At 62.8% G+C, this 15,199-nt stretch overlaps 5 protein-coding genes across 5 annotated transcripts; 1 reads left to right on the top strand and 4 right to left on the bottom strand.

Moving 5' to 3' along the window:
• Positions 1 to 407: 407 nt before the first annotated feature.
• On the bottom strand, positions 408 to 2,642 carry D7B24_008755 (uncharacterized protein; the record flags this gene model as incomplete). The annotated part of the gene is made up of 1 exon (XM_028642840.1): positions 408 to 2,642. The coding sequence occupies one exon, from the start codon at positions 2,640 to 2,642 to the stop codon at positions 408 to 410; it is 2,235 nt and encodes a 744-aa protein (XP_028493483.1).
• Positions 2,643 to 3,533: 891 nt separating this feature from the next.
• Positions 3,534 to 5,054, bottom strand: D7B24_008754 (uncharacterized protein; the record flags this gene model as incomplete). Its single annotated transcript, XM_028642839.1, has 2 exons — positions 3,534 to 3,893; positions 4,008 to 5,054. 2 exons carry the CDS (start codon positions 5,052 to 5,054, stop codon positions 3,534 to 3,536), a joined length of 1,407 nt encoding a protein of 468 aa, XP_028493482.1.
• Positions 5,055 to 6,301: 1,247 nt separating this feature from the next.
• D7B24_008753 (uncharacterized protein) lies at positions 6,302 to 8,011 on the bottom strand (the record flags this gene model as incomplete). Its single annotated transcript, XM_028642838.1, has 1 exon — positions 6,302 to 8,011. One exon carries the CDS (start codon positions 8,009 to 8,011, stop codon positions 6,302 to 6,304), a length of 1,710 nt encoding a protein of 569 aa, XP_028493481.1.
• Positions 8,012 to 8,827: 816 nt separating this feature from the next.
• D7B24_008752 (uncharacterized protein) lies at positions 8,828 to 10,576 on the bottom strand (the record flags this gene model as incomplete). The annotated part of the gene is made up of 3 exons (XM_028642837.1): positions 8,828 to 9,231; positions 9,297 to 9,586; positions 9,639 to 10,576. The coding sequence occupies 3 exons, from the start codon at positions 10,574 to 10,576 to the stop codon at positions 8,828 to 8,830; spliced, it is 1,632 nt and encodes a 543-aa protein (XP_028493480.1).
• Positions 10,577 to 13,077: 2,501 nt separating this feature from the next.
• Positions 13,078 to 14,972, top strand: D7B24_008751 (uncharacterized protein; the record flags this gene model as incomplete). The annotated part of the gene is made up of 2 exons (XM_028642836.1): positions 13,078 to 14,133; positions 14,229 to 14,972. 2 exons carry the CDS (start codon positions 13,078 to 13,080, stop codon positions 14,970 to 14,972), a joined length of 1,800 nt encoding a protein of 599 aa, XP_028493479.1.
• Between the last annotated feature and the right edge of the window lie 227 nt (positions 14,973 to 15,199).

Below are 15,199 nucleotides of genomic sequence, written 5' to 3'. Positions count from 1 at the left end.
CATTGCTGACGAAGGGGGGGAGTTGTTGCTGACGATGATGGGTAGTGGAGTAAGTGGTTTTGCTGGGAGTTCGCGGCGTTGTCTGACATTGGGCTGCGGTGGCGATGGGTTGCTGGCAGATATCTCCCCTCACTCTATCAAATGAGCTTTGCATTATACTGAAGAGAGTATACGACGATAGCACGCATTTCAGTGGTTTGCGCCTTCCTCAGCAGAATTATCGCTCGAGCGCCGCACCACACATGCAACGCATGAAAGGCAGCTTACACACACTACATCAACATACGTATGACTTGTCTAGCTCCAACGCCTAAGTATGCAGGCCAAAATAGAATAACAAAAGGAAAGATCCAAAGAACATACGTCTACCGACGGCCTATCGGCACATGAACCGCCTCCATGCCACCTCAAATGTCCACCTCATCCTCCTCCAGCAGCCCCATGCCGCTGTCATGGCGTCTCCTCTTCCGCCCCGAGGCCCGCCTCGCGAGGTCGCCAGACAGCAGACGCCCGCGGCGGCCGTCGACGCCGCCCTTCAGCGGCGACGACAGCACGCCTTGCTCCTCCCCATCGCCGCCCGCCGCCGGCTGCTGCGACAGCATCTCGCGGCTCGCGCTGACGACCCTCTCGAGCTCGGCGCGCATGGCGTCCATGACGCCCTCGGCCCTCTCCTTCTCGCGCGCGAGGTCCCTCTCGACGCCGGCCTTGTCGACGCGGAGATCCTTGATCGTCTCGTAGGCACCCCGCAGCGCGCCGTTGACCCGGTCCACCTCATCGCGCAGCTCGGCGACGCGCGCGTCCCGCACGGCGAGCGCCTTGCCGGCCTGCCGGTTCAGGGCGGCGACCTCGCGCGCCTTGGCTGCCGTGACGGCCTCGACGCGGTCGGACAGCGCCTCCATCTCGTCGACGGCGGCCGCGAGCCTCGCCTCGAGCGCCTCGACGGCCTCCTCCTGTGCCGTCTTGGCTTCGACGGCCTCGGCCCTCTCGCCGTCGACGCGCTCGACGAGGGTCTCGAGCTCGGCGACATCGCGTCGGTACCCCTCGGCGGCGCCGCGCAGGCGCTCGTTGCCGACGCGCAGGTCGTCGGCATCGGCGAGGGCGGTCTGGGCGGCGGCGAGCTCGGCGGCGAGCTGGTCCATGGCCTCGACGCGGGCGGCGAGCTGCTTGCGCAGGGAGAGCTCCTGCTCGTGGTACTCGTCGACGAGGTCGTCTGCCTCGCGCGCCTTGGTGGCGAGGGCGCGGAGGCGCGTCAGCAAGAGATCGAGGACCTCGGCGCCGTGGGCCGAGAGCGGCAGTGCGATCTCGCCGGGCGTCAGGTACTCGAGCTCGAGGCGGGCGGTGCGGAAGGCCGAGGAGAGGGAGGCCACGATCTCGGCCGCGTCGGCGCCGGGGAAGCCGAGGCTCGAGATGGAGGATGTCAGGGTGATGAGGGCGGCGGAGCGGTCGGCTGTTGTGCGCAGGAGGTGGGCGAGCTGGGCCTCGAGGGGGTGGTCTGCGGGTGTGGCCGGGGATTCGTGGTGCGTGGACCGGTCTGTGGGCGTCGCAGGAGACTGGGGCGTCGCGGGTGAGTCGGGTGGTGAAAAGGCAGAGAGGCGGGATGCGAGGCGCGACGTCAGCGCCGTGTAGGCTTCGAGGGTGGTTGTGAGCTTCAGTATCTCCCGCCTCATCGAGTCGACTTCGTCCTCGAGGTACTGCTTCGCCGGGTCGAGCAGCGACACCTGCACGGCCGTGTCACGGGCGTCGGGCGTCGGCGGTGGAACGATGGCGGCGCGCCAGGCCGAGGGCGTCTTCGGCAGGGCAGGGCTCGTCAGGGGCGGCGTCGGGAACGAGGTCCTCGCGCGGGTCGGCGTGCTGCAGGCCAGTTCGGCCATGGTCACGTCGCCGAAGCGGTCGTCGCCGAAGCGGTCGTCGCCATCATCGTCGTCGTCAGTCGCCGTGTCCATGCCGTCATCGGCAAAAGGGTCCTTGGCGGCCAGCGTCCAGGCATAGGTGCGGCTGTTCTCGACCGTCTTGTTGTCGAGCTGGTCCTTGAGGTCGTCGAGCTCCTTCTCGAGGGCCCATATCCTGTCCGTGTCGAGGATGATGGTGGCGTTTTGGAGCTGGTAAATCTCGGCATCCTTGTCACGCAGCTGGGCGCGCAGACGGGCAATCTCGGCGTGGGCGGCGCGGGCGGCGGCCTTCTTCTCGTCCTGGATGGCGTTCATCTCCTCGCTGAGGCCGTTGCGGCGCAGGCGGCGCTGTACGCGGCCGTCGAGGACTTGACGCAGCGGCTCGAAGTGGACCTCGCGGACCAGAGGCGACGAGGCGGCCGGGGCGGCGGCGAGGCCGCTGCCGGATGCAGTGGTGCGGGCGGGCGTGGAGTGGCGACGCTTTGCTGGCGTGACGCCCCGCGCGAGAGATGTGCGGCGAATCATGGGCGTGAGGCCTGTGGAGGAGGAGGAAGATGCCGAGGATGAGGAGGAGGAAGAGGAGGAGGAGGAAGCTGTCGAGGCGTGGGTTGCGTGGGTGAGAATGGGGCCTGGATCAGAGAAGCGGACACGGCGTTTGGCGGTCGAGGACGTTGCAGAGGGGCCATGGACGGCTCGGAGCCCAGCAGTGCTTCGACGTGTGCGTCGCAGGGCAATGGGGAGATCACTGTCCATGGTGGCGGTTTGGCGCTGGTGATGATGGCGAGGGGCAGGCGTTGGTGGTGTCATAGGCAGCGAGGGTGGGTGGCGAGAAGAAGCAAGGTGAGGCTGCGTCGACCATGGATGGCCTGGCGTCAATTGTCAGCTCGAGGCCTGGCGTCAATTGTGATCGAGGCCTGGCATCAATTGTCAGAGTCGAGGCCTGGCGTCAATGCTTCAGAGTCGAGGCCTCAAGTCGATGGCTGAGGATGTGAGAGAGAGGAAGAATAAAAGAAGAGGCAGGCGGAGGCGAGATGCAGTCGAAGTAAACAAATGCTCGACCCCAACGCGCACCGACACGCCTGCCGCGGGGAGCCAAACAGGGGAGCCAGGCAGGGACGCAGAGGGCCGTCTCAGAGGGCCGCTGTCTCAGGGCATCAGTCAGGGCATCGCCAGGGCATCAGGGCATCGCCAGGGCATCAGCCAGGGCATCGCCAGCGGCGTGTACCTGGGGCTCGGACGCCGGGGCATGCCAGCGGCGTGTACCGAAGGCGCAGGCCAGGTCTTGTTTACTCACGCCCCGTTGCGGCCTAGCGCGGGCTTGCTTTCTACCTGATCCAGCCGTGACGAGCGACGGCAGCCAATGGATCTCTGCGTGACAGGGGTCTTCCAAACAGCCAGGGCAGGCACCTTAGGTAGGTACCCTAGGGACCTTACCTAGGTAGGTGCCTTGGGGACTCTAGGTGCCTTAGGGACCTTGGTGCTCAAGGTCCCTGCTGTGAATTCGCTGCCCTGAAGACCACCCAACTCTTCACCCTCAGCCTCGCCTCCTCGCCTCCTCGCCTCCTACCCTCCTCGCAGCAACCCTCCTCTCAGAACCCGCCTCGCAGCAACCCGCCCATCACCCAGCACCAGCTCGTGGCCAGGTCACCGCCGCACCAGCTCGGCCATGCTCACCAACGCCGCAAACCCCGCGCCCCCGTGCCGCACCGGCACCCGCGTCGGGTACCCGCAGCGCGTCCAGTGCGCCGTCCACAGCCGCGCCAGGTACACGGCGAGCTCCATGTTGAACCCCGTGACGCGCTCGACCTCGGCCCTGTCCCACGCCGCGATCGCCTCCTCGTACGCCCGCGCCCCCTCCTCCTCCGTGCCCCACGCCACGTGCTGGCACCGCACCGGCCGGTTGTTGGCGTCGCTGTAGCCCCACGCCAGCCGCCCGTCGTCGCTGACCCGGATCCGCGCGAACACGGACGCGCCCTTGCGCCGCACGTCGCTCTGCGCCTTGCCCTGTGCGTTGTCAATGCTGAACGACGCGGGGGGACGCCCAAGAGATGCAAAGAAAAGAAGGAAGGAAAGAAAGAGAAAGAGAAAAAGAAAAAAAGAAAAGGAAAAAAAAAATACCTTCTGCGTCGGCAGCACGTCCTCCTTGATGATGCCAATCTCGCGCCGCGTCCGCGTCACCTGCCGCCGCGCCAGCTTCGGCGCCGCCGGCGGTTCCAGCTCGCTGCGCCAGCCGTTCTCGAAGAGGCCGTGCAGGAACGCCCGCTCCTGCGCCTGGTTCGGCGTTGCCCGCCGGCACGCGAGCGACGCCTCGTGGAAGATGTCGAGGCACGCGATCTTCTGGTTGTTGCAAAAGTCCTGCGGCTTGCGGTAGATCTGCCCCTTGACCCGCAGGATCTCGTCCTTGGGCGGCGGTAGGTCGCGGCTCGGCGTCGACGCGTCCGAGCTGATGCTGTAGTGGTCGCACGGCGCCTGGCTCAGGGACGGTGACCGCGCCGCCGCCGCCGATGGTCCTGCCGATGGGCCTGCCGATGGGCTTGCCGATGGGCCTGCCGATGATCCTGGCCTGCCGGGTGGTGGCCTCGTCGGTGGTGGCCGCGCTGACGGCAGCGGCCTCTCGGAATCGTGTCTTCGGGGCTGGGTCGGGCGTGCGAGCGGCTTGGCCGGCAGCAGCTGCGTCTTGGCCACCGGCAGCTGCGTCTTGGTCGGTCCCGGGTGCGTCTCTGTCCTCGTCGGGACCATCTTCCGCACGGGGCCCTTGGCTGGTGGTTGCATGTGAAGATTGCCCTTGGCTGGCTGCCGCACAAGATTGCCCTTGGCTGGCTGTCGCACGTCAAGGCTGCCCTTGGCTGGCTGACGAGCCTTTACATTCTCTGTGGGCTGCTGCTGCTGCTGTCGTCGCTGCTGCCTCGGTCGTTTAGAAACACCGTGCCGCTCGTCCTCCGACGACGCGGACGCCTCTCGTTGCCGCTGCTTGCCCTTGTGCCCCGCCGCGCCCTGGACGCCGTGCCCGGCCGGCTCGCGTCCCCTCTTGAGCCCGACCTTGGCCTTGCCCTTGCCCTCGAGCTTCGGCACCGGAAAGTCAATGCGGCTCAGCGTGTACGTGTACGCCCCGTCCGGCCCGTTGAGTATGACCTCCTTCGGCAGCGCCGCCGCCGTGTGCGCCATGGCTGCCGTAGACGGTGTTGGTCGGTCGACTCGTCCGGCGGCCACGAGATGCAGAAACTCTCCCTCGCGTTCTTTCCTTTTGCGTCGCTGCTCTCCTCTCTCTCGCTGTTTCCCTCTCTCTCGCTGTTTCCCTCTCTCTCGCTATGCGAATAATATGATGAAAAAAGAGCAAGACGTCGTCGGGTGGTGCAGTGGTAGTTCTTCATCTCTTCGTAGCAGCGAAATAGGACACAACGATAGTCGTCTTCGAGAGGGCGGAGGGGAGGGCCCCCAGGTATACCTGCTGCTCCTGTGCCTGGAAACGACCTGTCCACCCCCGTCTGTCCATCCGTCTCCCGCCTCGCTCGAGAGCCTGCCGCTCTTTCGTCACAGTGGCAGTGACGGCGGCAGCAAGACAGGGCGGGGCCGCAGACGACTGGAGCCGACGCCAGAGCTCGCCATGTCAACCTGTCAACAGGGTCCCCCTTCCGTTCGATCACTGATCACGATCGAAGAGACCAATCACCGGCACGGCTGGAGTGCCGCGACGGGAACGAGCACAGGCGCGCCCAGTGAGTCACAGAGTGGGTTCGTCCAGCACAGCACGAGGGGACGCAAGTGGAAAAAATACAAGAGCGCTGGCCACACAAGCCAAGGCCCGGAGAGCTATCAGCTGGGACGCCACACGACGACGGAAGACGCCCAACAGCCCAATCGCGGGAGCAACCGTCTGCCCGCCGAGCAGGGGTGGCCTCGTTGTCCTGGCCTTGATGGGTCGTTGGGCGCCGATCTGGCGTGATGTATTGGTCAAAGGCTCGAGCCTCGGGGTGTGTCGCTTTGCACGTTCGACATGCACCTTGCACGCGAAGGCCGGATTCCTGCGTGAACGGGCTGGATGGCTGTCAAGCCAAACACAGGTATCGTCCGGACACCCCAGCTTCAGAACTCTCTCACCACCTCGCAGCTCGATGGAAGGCTTTGAAATTATGCGTACTACGTACTAGATAATCGGCGACGGATTTGAAGACACATCAACTTTTATCAGGTTTGAGCCGATACAAGGTAGAGTATGACGGTTCAAAATGAGCTTGCCTTTCATGGGTGTGGCGGAAGTGTAGGTGAGGGTGGATTCTGCAAACAACGGGCCAGGCGAGGCGAGTCTGCCTAGCTGTCTGCCGACTTGGCGCTGACCCCTGTTCCGAACGTGGTGGGCCAACTTTTCGATGCATGGGCAGACTATCTTTCAGCCTTGTACATGGTACAGAGAACTAGCCTACTCTCTTCGGGTTCAGCAGCACGAGGACTTCCTCGACAGCCGCCCAGAGGACCTTGGCGCACGATACCAGAATCTTCCAGCCCTGCTTCGGCAACCACAAGAGCATGGCGAAGAGACACCAGATGAGGAGCCAGACAACCTTGCCCAGGTCGCCGGCCATCTTGGTGAGCACGTCCCAGCTGACCTGGCCAAAACGGGCGAGAGACCTCCACACGGCTTGCGGCAGCCCCACAAAGACAGCCCGCAAGGCAGCCACGAGCCCGTGCCAGACGTCCCTGGGCGTGATGGAGCGGAAGAAGCCCACGACGGCGGCCAGCGCCGTGTGCAGCACGCCGACGACCCGCTTGGCCGCCTCGACCACGGCGCCGCTCACACGGCGAAGGCCGCGCGCGACCCACGCCCACGCAATGGCGAGTGCCGCCGGCGTTTTGGCGAGCATCCTGCCGAAGGCGCGCACGCCGCGTCCGCAGAGCCGGCACGCCTCGACCGCCGCGTCGGGCGTCTTTTTGATGGCCTGGAGCACGCGCCGCGGCGCCTCGACGATCTGGCGCTTCGCCCAGCCGGCGAAACGGCGGCGCGCGCGCCACGCCTCGCGCAGCGGATAATACGTCAGCATGAGCGGGCACTGCCACAGCACGACGTAGAGGACCTTGCCGACGCCGCGCGCGACGCGCGCCACGCGTGAGGCGCCCCGACGCAGAGCCGTCTTGACGCGCAGGCCTGCGCCGGCGCGGCGTGCGGGCAGGTAGGCGACGACGTCGCGGTGGCGGCCGCGGGCGGCGAGGCGCAGGGCGATCTCGCCGTCGGGGGCGACGAGGGCGTCGTCGGCGCCAAAGTCTTCGCGCAGCAATTTCACGAGCGGCAGGCGGCCCAGGGCGGCGGCGTACTGCAGGGGCGTGCGGCGCGTCGGGGCATCGGTCGCGCGTCGGCGGCGGCGCGGGTCGTGGACGTCGGCCTCGTGGGTCGAGCCGTAGGCGTCGACGGTGGCGCCGAGCTCGACGAGGGTGCAGAGGGTGGTGCCGTCGCCGGCGCGGACGGCAGCTAGCAGAGGCGTCTCGCCGGTGACGGAGGGAACGTCGGGGGAGACGAGGCCGCGGGCGATGAAGAGGCGCACGACATCGTCTTGGCGCGAGGCGATGGCCGTGAAGAAGTGGTAAACTATGCTGCTGCAGAGGCGGTAGGTGTTGGGGGAAAGGGAGGGGGCGCCTGGAGGATCGTTGCTGCTGCTGCTCCTGTTGCTCCTGTTGGCGCGGTCGGTGGCATGCCGGGCTGGGCGGTCGGCTGGGACAGAAGTGCCATGCCAGGTTGGCGCGGGCGGGATGGCCGTGATGGGCAGGATGAGGTCGGGGCAGATGGCGATGAAGGCGTCTAGGCTGTCGAGGAAATCGTTGGGGCTCGTTGACTCGTCGGTCTCTGGTTCGTAGGGCGGCAGGACGTCGGGCTCGTGTGGATAGGGCGGCAGGGGGACATGGAGGGGGACATGGAGGGGGACATGGAGGGGGATATGGCGGGGGATATGGCGGGGTTGAGGGTCAGGCTGGGGTTGGGAGCCTGGCTGAGGTTGAGATACCGAGTGGATGCTGGCTCCTGGGGAGTGAGCACGGTCGACGGCACTTGGTGTCGTCGCTGAGGGAGGTGCAGAAGGAGGTGCATCGGCCATGGGTGTGGGAGGCATAGCATCTGGTGACGGCTCGCGATGCATGGTTGTATGGAACAGCTAGATGATGGTGATGATGGTGGTGCTGCTGGGTCATACAGCAGATGGGGTGATGTCGCGGGGATGATGATGATGATGATGATGATGAAGCAGATGTGATGCTGCAGCAGATGTGATGCTGCAGCAGATGTGATGATGTCGTATCGTAAAGAGCAAGAAAATGACACGGCCTGAAAACATGCGAGGAGACCCCAGGTTATATCCAACATGGCAGCGAAGCAGCGCAGGACCATCACGTCTTGGTGGAAGGCGCTCGTCGCGTGCTGTTGCGCCGTGAAGCTCGAGGCTTGAGGCTTGAGGCTGGCAGCCATGGGCCTGGGGGCGGTGGCGCAGACGGCACTAGGCCGGGGGCTGCCTGGACTGCCTGGACCCTGGACTCCCTGGACCCTGGACTCCCTGGGACTGACTGCCTGTAGACCCCTGGAAGGGCCCTGGAATTTGTTGGGACAAGTTCCCTGCCTGGTACCAAGGTGCCTTGGATGTCTACATGTACCTACCATAGGGAGGTAGGCAGGTGCCCCGGGTGTCTACCTTGGTAGGTAGGTACCCATTTTGCCAGGCAAGTCCCTTCCAGGCCTCACTCGAGCGCCCCCAGAGGCAGCCTGGCACCGTCAGCCTTGCCGACGTTAGCTCGCTCTAGCGCTTGCTGTCACACAACACACCCCCCCTCAGACAGCACCAGCCGCGGCAGGCAGTCACAGCAGCATGTGAAGTGCCTGATTTCATCTCCAGGAACCTCGTCTGCCCCCGGCTGCTGGGAAACCCGGTCCATTCTCGACGACCTCTCTTTCGATGTATTGTTTACAAGACAAACACAAAGTCCTCGTTCTCCAGATCCGTCGCATCGTCGACCGCCCGCGCACCGACCTCGACCTCGCCCTCGCCCGCCCCGCCGTCCTCCTCCTGCTCCTCGAGGCTCCGATCCCGCACGACAGCCGGCTTGCCCATCGTGACCCGCGTCAGCGCGTGCCGCGCGTTGAGCGCCGCGACGTGCGCGCTCGTCACGCCGACGAGCCCCACGACGGCGAGGTACAGCACCAGGTTCCACCAGAGCCCGCGGTAGTACTCGGGCGCCTCGGCCGGCCGGTACAGCAGCGGGCCGATGATGTTGCCGAGCGACTGGCCCACGAACATGGCCGACGCGTTGCACTTGCGCTTCGTGTCGCCGGCCGTGTTGGCTGCCGACCACGAGTACATCAGGGGGACTGTCCGTCAGCATCTTCCTTGATTACTGTGGAGAGAGAGAGAGAGAGAGAGAGAAAGAACATACTCATGCCCGGGTACACAGAGATGAAATAGTACCCCAGCAGCAGCGTCGCCTTGCGGTCCGGCGACCGCGGCGTCGTCATGAGCACGTAGCACCCGACAATGGGCGCCACGCAGAGCGCCGCGATGACGGGGCCCTTGCGACGGAGCCGCTGCGCGACGAGGGCGCCGCCGACCGTCGACACGAGCTGCACGAGGCCGAACGGCGCGTTGAAGAGAATGGCCGTAAACGGGTCGAAGCCGAACGACTCGATGATGAGCGGGCCGAAGCTGCCGACACCACCCGAGGGGACTCTGTTGTTTTGGGGTTAGGAGAGACCGAAAACGACCACCAGGACAGACGTACGAAATGCTAAAGATGAGGCCGAACCAGAGCCACGTCTTGGGGTCGCGGATCGTCTCGTGGACATGCGCCCACCGCCACTGCCGCGCACTGCTGGCGCCCGCCTGGGAGGCACGCAGGCGCTCGACGGCGATGCGGCGGTCGCGCGGCGTCAGGAAGCGGGCGTCGGCCGGCGTGTCGGGCATGCAGCGGAACATGACGACGGCAAAGGCGACGGTGACGAGGCCGAAGAACAGAAAGATGACCTGGTACGGCCGCAGCGTCGACGGGATGCGCGCGAGCCCCCACGTCATGAGGCTGCCGAACATGGCGGTGAAGCCGTTCATGGCGTACCAGAAGGACATGCGCAGCGGCTGCTCGCGGCGGCGCCAGAACATCTGCGTCAGCGCGATGAAGCTCGGCGCGACGCTCGCCTCAAAGGCGCCCAGCAGGAAGCGCATCACGAGCAGCGACCGGAACGAGCGCGCCGCCGCCATGGCCGCGAGCGTGGCGCCCCAGAGCGCCACCATGCATCCCGTGAAGCGCCCGAGCGGCATCTTGACGAGCAGCCACGCCAGCGGGAACTGCATGATGAGCTGCGCGACGTACACGACGGAGCCGAGCCACGAGTACTCGTCGCCCTGCAGGCCCGTGTCCTCGATGAGCCCAAACACGGACGCGTACGCGAGCGTCGTCTTGTCGAGCGACTGCAGAAAGTAGACGGCCAGCATCAGCGGCAGCACGTAGAGGTCGATGCGCCGCAGCACGCGCGCGTTGTCTTGCGCCGTCACGACGAAGCAGCGCGCCTCGCCGCCTGTCGTCTGCTTGTCCGAGGCGTCGGCGTACCCGTCGGGCGGCGCCCGCTCGTCGACAAAGTCGGCGGGCATCAGCGGTTCCTGACCATCATGTCCGTCACGATCGGGGCTGCGAGAGCCGCTCGGCTGCCTGTTCTTGACGGCCATGCTGCGAGACGCTCTCGGGAATCTGGGGTCGAGAGCTAAGGGATGCTGATTCGCTCCATGTGTCCATGTGGAAAAGACTGCGGTGGAGATGGCCGTGCTATGCTCCAGCGAATGTCGATGAAGAGTGAGGTCACAGTCGCTGGTCGAGATGCTAGGGAGGTGAGGTGGTGAAGGTGGAGATGAAGTGCAGCGTCCCGAGGCCACAGTTCCCACAGCCTGTCGCGCACTCGATGCACTGTGTGGGTTCCCTCGAGCGCCTTTACCCCGAATGTCCCAGAGATGCCCCGAGATCTGTGTCCAGCGAGTGTGTTGGCAAGGCGTTGGCATGTTGTGATGTCGAGACATGCCCTGGTATTCCAGCTCGCCAAAATCCTGATATACATTGTCAAGAGGGTGCCAGTAAATAACACAGACGTCCAGGGTTTTCAGGTCCTCCATAGCACATAGCCTAGGGGCTTCTTCACGGTCGTGCAGATATGAGAACTCCCTTGGCAGGCATTTCGGTAGCTATCGTGTAGGTGGCAGAATTGCATTTGTCCATACTACGTTTGCGTTCTTTACTGTCACCCACCTGATCGCTTGGAGTTGGTCAAATTGTTTGGCCTGGGATCACATCAATTGACCAACCAGTGCGCATCATCGTGGATGCGCTGCCACGCTTTAGTACTGTAGCATAACGACGACTGCTTCACGTCAAAGACCACGCCTTCCAATTATACGATCTATACAATGTTCATGTCAAGGAATCTTCTGCAACGAGTGAAGGGATCAACTGCTGGTCTCTTGGGGGTCTCCAAAAAAATAGAATACTCGATGCCCTTTTCTAAATCGTAGTTCGTTGACCTTTTTTATAATCCTTCCCTTCGCTGCGCTTAGTCCTCTCTTCTTGTCCCTACGATCAAACAACAGGCGATCCTCCGTTAGTCTCATACCTCCATCAGATCCTGGCAGTCCACCAGTCGAGGCACCATGATCATGGATGCTGTCCTTGTATACAAATGTCGCATTCATCACCCGTCTCGGTTTCGCTTTTTAGACTTTGGTCCACCAACTCAAGGCGATCACATGAGTTCCAGCTTGGGAATCATGGTGCAAACTTGTGGTGGAATCCAATCTTGTGTTTACAAGTGCGGGCAAATACAGCCTTTGGTATAGGGAATCCTTGCCATTATACGACATAGCGACCACATGAAGGTTTGTTCTGGGTTCGGAGGCCAGGTGCCCTATTATAGTGTACGTCGCGAACCCCCAGTGAAGGACCAATCCGATGCCCAGACGACTACACCTTGCGCATCCCGAACATGCTTCCAGGCATCAGTGAGCAATCCTCCGCTCAGAGCAAACCCACTTACTCTTGCAGTAGAGCCAGGACAGCCTTGCTTGGGTCCAGCTATACTTGTCGTCCCTGTACCTGGCTGGCTTGGCTTCCCTCCGCAGAGCTTGGCAGCACACCACAACGGGCCATTGACTGTGTCGACGTACATGTACACAGTAAGACGTGAACAGTCGTGAGGTTGGCCGCCATCTCATTTGATCTTCATTCACAACCCCTCGTGGCTTTATGTATTTCCTGATCTGACTGAATACCGTCGGAGCCTGGAGCGCGCACAGATCCGGTTCGATGTCCATAGCTGGGGCCCCGACGCCTGGAGCTGCTTCTTCCATTCCTAAAGGACTAGATAGATCTTGATATGAATCTGGGCAGGCAGGTTACCCTCGACGTGCCAAGTAGGTGCCCAAGCGCGTTTGCTACCAAGGCCTAGGTAGTCTCTACTGTGTGCCTTGCTCAACTACCCCCGCGAGCACTGTTCCTATCCAACCACATGTTTCTGAATTCAAAGCGTGCTGCACCATCAGAGATGAATCGGGTCAAACTTCCAACAGTCTGCGCCCCATCCGCTCCGGGGCTCTCAACGAATGCCGCCAACGTGACATCGTGCATAAACGACGTAACCTCCCTGCGCAAATCATGAACTACCAGCCTTTGACACGAATAGACGGAAACCTTCTCCTCACGCTCTTGCTGAGACACATGCCCCCGCTCTCTAGCATAAAACATGTGCGATCGTTCCGATCGGCAACGTCGCAATCTAGTCGTATTTCGGCGACTTATTCTGCCCAAAGTACCTGTATGGTAGGTAGAAAACCCTCCGTTTCCTGCCTTGTCGATCAATCCGTGTCTCACGTCAGATGCAGTAAGACAGGCAACCTTCAGAGCACTTGGTCCAATCGACGCCTGCTACTGTCAGCCAAGTCCTGTAAGCTGGGCCTCGACCGAGCCCTGCTGTACGCGTGGTCGCTGGGTTGATGAGTGGCCAAGAAATCCTTCCACAACTCTCAACTGCAGGGAACCAGACCCGAGCATCCGGGCACAACAAGGGTGGTGATCCGCGTGTATAAAGTGCTGATGAGCCCCAGCACATCTGGGCAACAAGCGGCGGTCTAGCCTTTCCTTCACGTCTTGTTGAGAAGCGCTCACACAACGCATCTTTTGGCGAACCATGTGGTCGCCCAGCCCCGTCACCGTCGCGGGCTTCACAGCCCCGGGCCATGTCGCCCTCGCGGCCAAGGTCTTGATAGCAGTCGTCTTCCTCCTGCTGTTTCGCCAATTCATGCTGCCGAGGCCTATTCCTGGCATACCCTACAACAAGCACTCAGCCAATCGCATTCTGGGGGACGTTCCGGACATCATCGGCTCCGGCGACCGTCGCGAATGGTTCGTGAGCCAGGCCATAAAACACAAGTCGCCCATGGTCCAGTTCTTCACGAGCCCCTTTCGTCCGCCTGTCGTCTTTCTCTTTGATCACCGCGAGGCGCAGAACATCTCTATGCGCCGCATCAAGGAGTTTGACCGGAGCCTCCTGACGCGTGATGTCTTCAGCATCGCCGTCCCGCACCAGATGCTCGCCCTCCAATCCCGCAATCCCCAGCACAAGAAGAACATGTCCCTCGTCCGCGAGCTCATGACGCCAACCTTCCTCCGCCAGGTCTCGGCCCCGCATATCCACGAAAAGATCCTCTGGCTGCTCGACCTCTGGGCGCAAAAGGCCGCCGTCGCCGACGGCCGGCTCTTCAACGCCAACACCGACGTCCACCACGCCGCCCTCGACATGATCATGGGCGCCTCCTTCGGCTTCGAGAAGCACCAGTCGCAGCTGCAAGTCAAGCTCGACAGCCTGCAGCGCGAAAAGGCATCCCTGCCCGCGCCCAAGGCGGCCGGCGGCGGCGGCGACGACGAGGTCCTCGAGTTCGACGACCCGCCCATGCTGCAGGAACTGCAGGCCTGCAAGACCATCGCTGACAGCATCGGCGTCAACCTCAAGTCGACCGTGCCCGTGTTCAACGCCTGGTTCTACCGCAACATCGTCCCCAGCATGCGCGGGGCGCTCAAGACGTATCGCGGCATGGCGCGGCGCGAGATCAGCAAGAGCCTCGAGAGACTTCATGCGGGACAACCGGACCGCAGTGCCATGGACCAGCTACTGGCCCGCGAGGACGTCTTGGCGAAGAAGGAGGGCAGGAAGCCGGACTATTACAGCGAGGTGATCATGGATGAGGTATGTGCTTTTCGTTTGTCGTGATGCTCTTTTTTCAACGTGCATCCCTAACACTCCATCATCGACGCGGTTTAAACTTGTCTAACGCGCCGCAGCTTCTGGGCTACCTCATCGGCGGCCACGAAACGACATCCTCCGTACTGCAATGGGGCCTCAAATACACCACCGCCGACCAGCGCGTGCAGAACAAGCTTCGCCAGACGTTCTACAAGCAGTGGCCCCAGGCCAAGGCCGAGGGGCGGCTCCCGACGTTGGAAGAGATGACGGATCCGACGGTATACATCCCCTACCTCGAGGCCTTCATGCAGGAGAGCACCCGTCACGCCAAGGCCCTTTCCATCATGAGCCGCCAGGCGCAAGTCCCAACCACCGTCCTCGGCGTGTCCCTTCCTGCAGGAACGAACGTGACCTTCACGAACAACGGGCCCGGCTACTTCTCGGCCCCGATCGAAGTGGACGAGGAGAAGCGCCACGAGTCGTCCCGTGCGACAAAGGGTAAAATTAGCGGCGAGCACGACGGGAAGACGATCACTGACTTTCTGCCGGAACGGTGGATCAAAATCAAGGCGTCGTTCGTCGACGGGCGCGAAGTCGTGGAGGAGACATTTGACGCCAACGCAGCGCCGTTCCTGAGCTTCGGGGACGGTCCGCGCATGTGCTTTGGCAAGAGGCTGGCGCTGCTGGAGATGCGTCTTTTCTGGGTCATGCTGCTGTGGCAGTTTGAGCTGCGGCCCATCGCGGAGGCGCGCAACCGAGACCACGAGGAAGCGGTTTTCCTGACAAGGATCCCGAAGCATGCGTATCTGCGGCTTAAGAAGATTGACTACGAGAAATCGTAAGGGCAACCTGTTTAGGTCATGCTTTCATGAAATCACCTCCACTGCTGAACTTGAATCGTGACCGCCTGCAAATGGAATAGTTGATCGGTTCAATGCCAATCTCGTGTGCCCCTGTTCACGAGCTTCACAGTGATTCTGTCCAGTAAGCTTGCCATCCCGACCGAATCTTGGCAATCTCTGTTCAGGTGCTTGTGAACTCCTACGGGTACCCAAATTCCTCCTCTTCT

The sequence above is a fragment of the Verticillium nonalfalfae genome, assembly GCF_003724135.2.
Source record: "Verticillium nonalfalfae strain VnAa140/NRRL 66861 chromosome Unknown scaffold_80, whole genome shotgun sequence".
Classification (NCBI taxonomy): Eukaryota; Fungi; Ascomycota; class Sordariomycetes; order Glomerellales; family Plectosphaerellaceae; genus Verticillium; species Verticillium nonalfalfae.
This window is presented reverse-complemented; position numbering and strand designations above follow the sequence as displayed.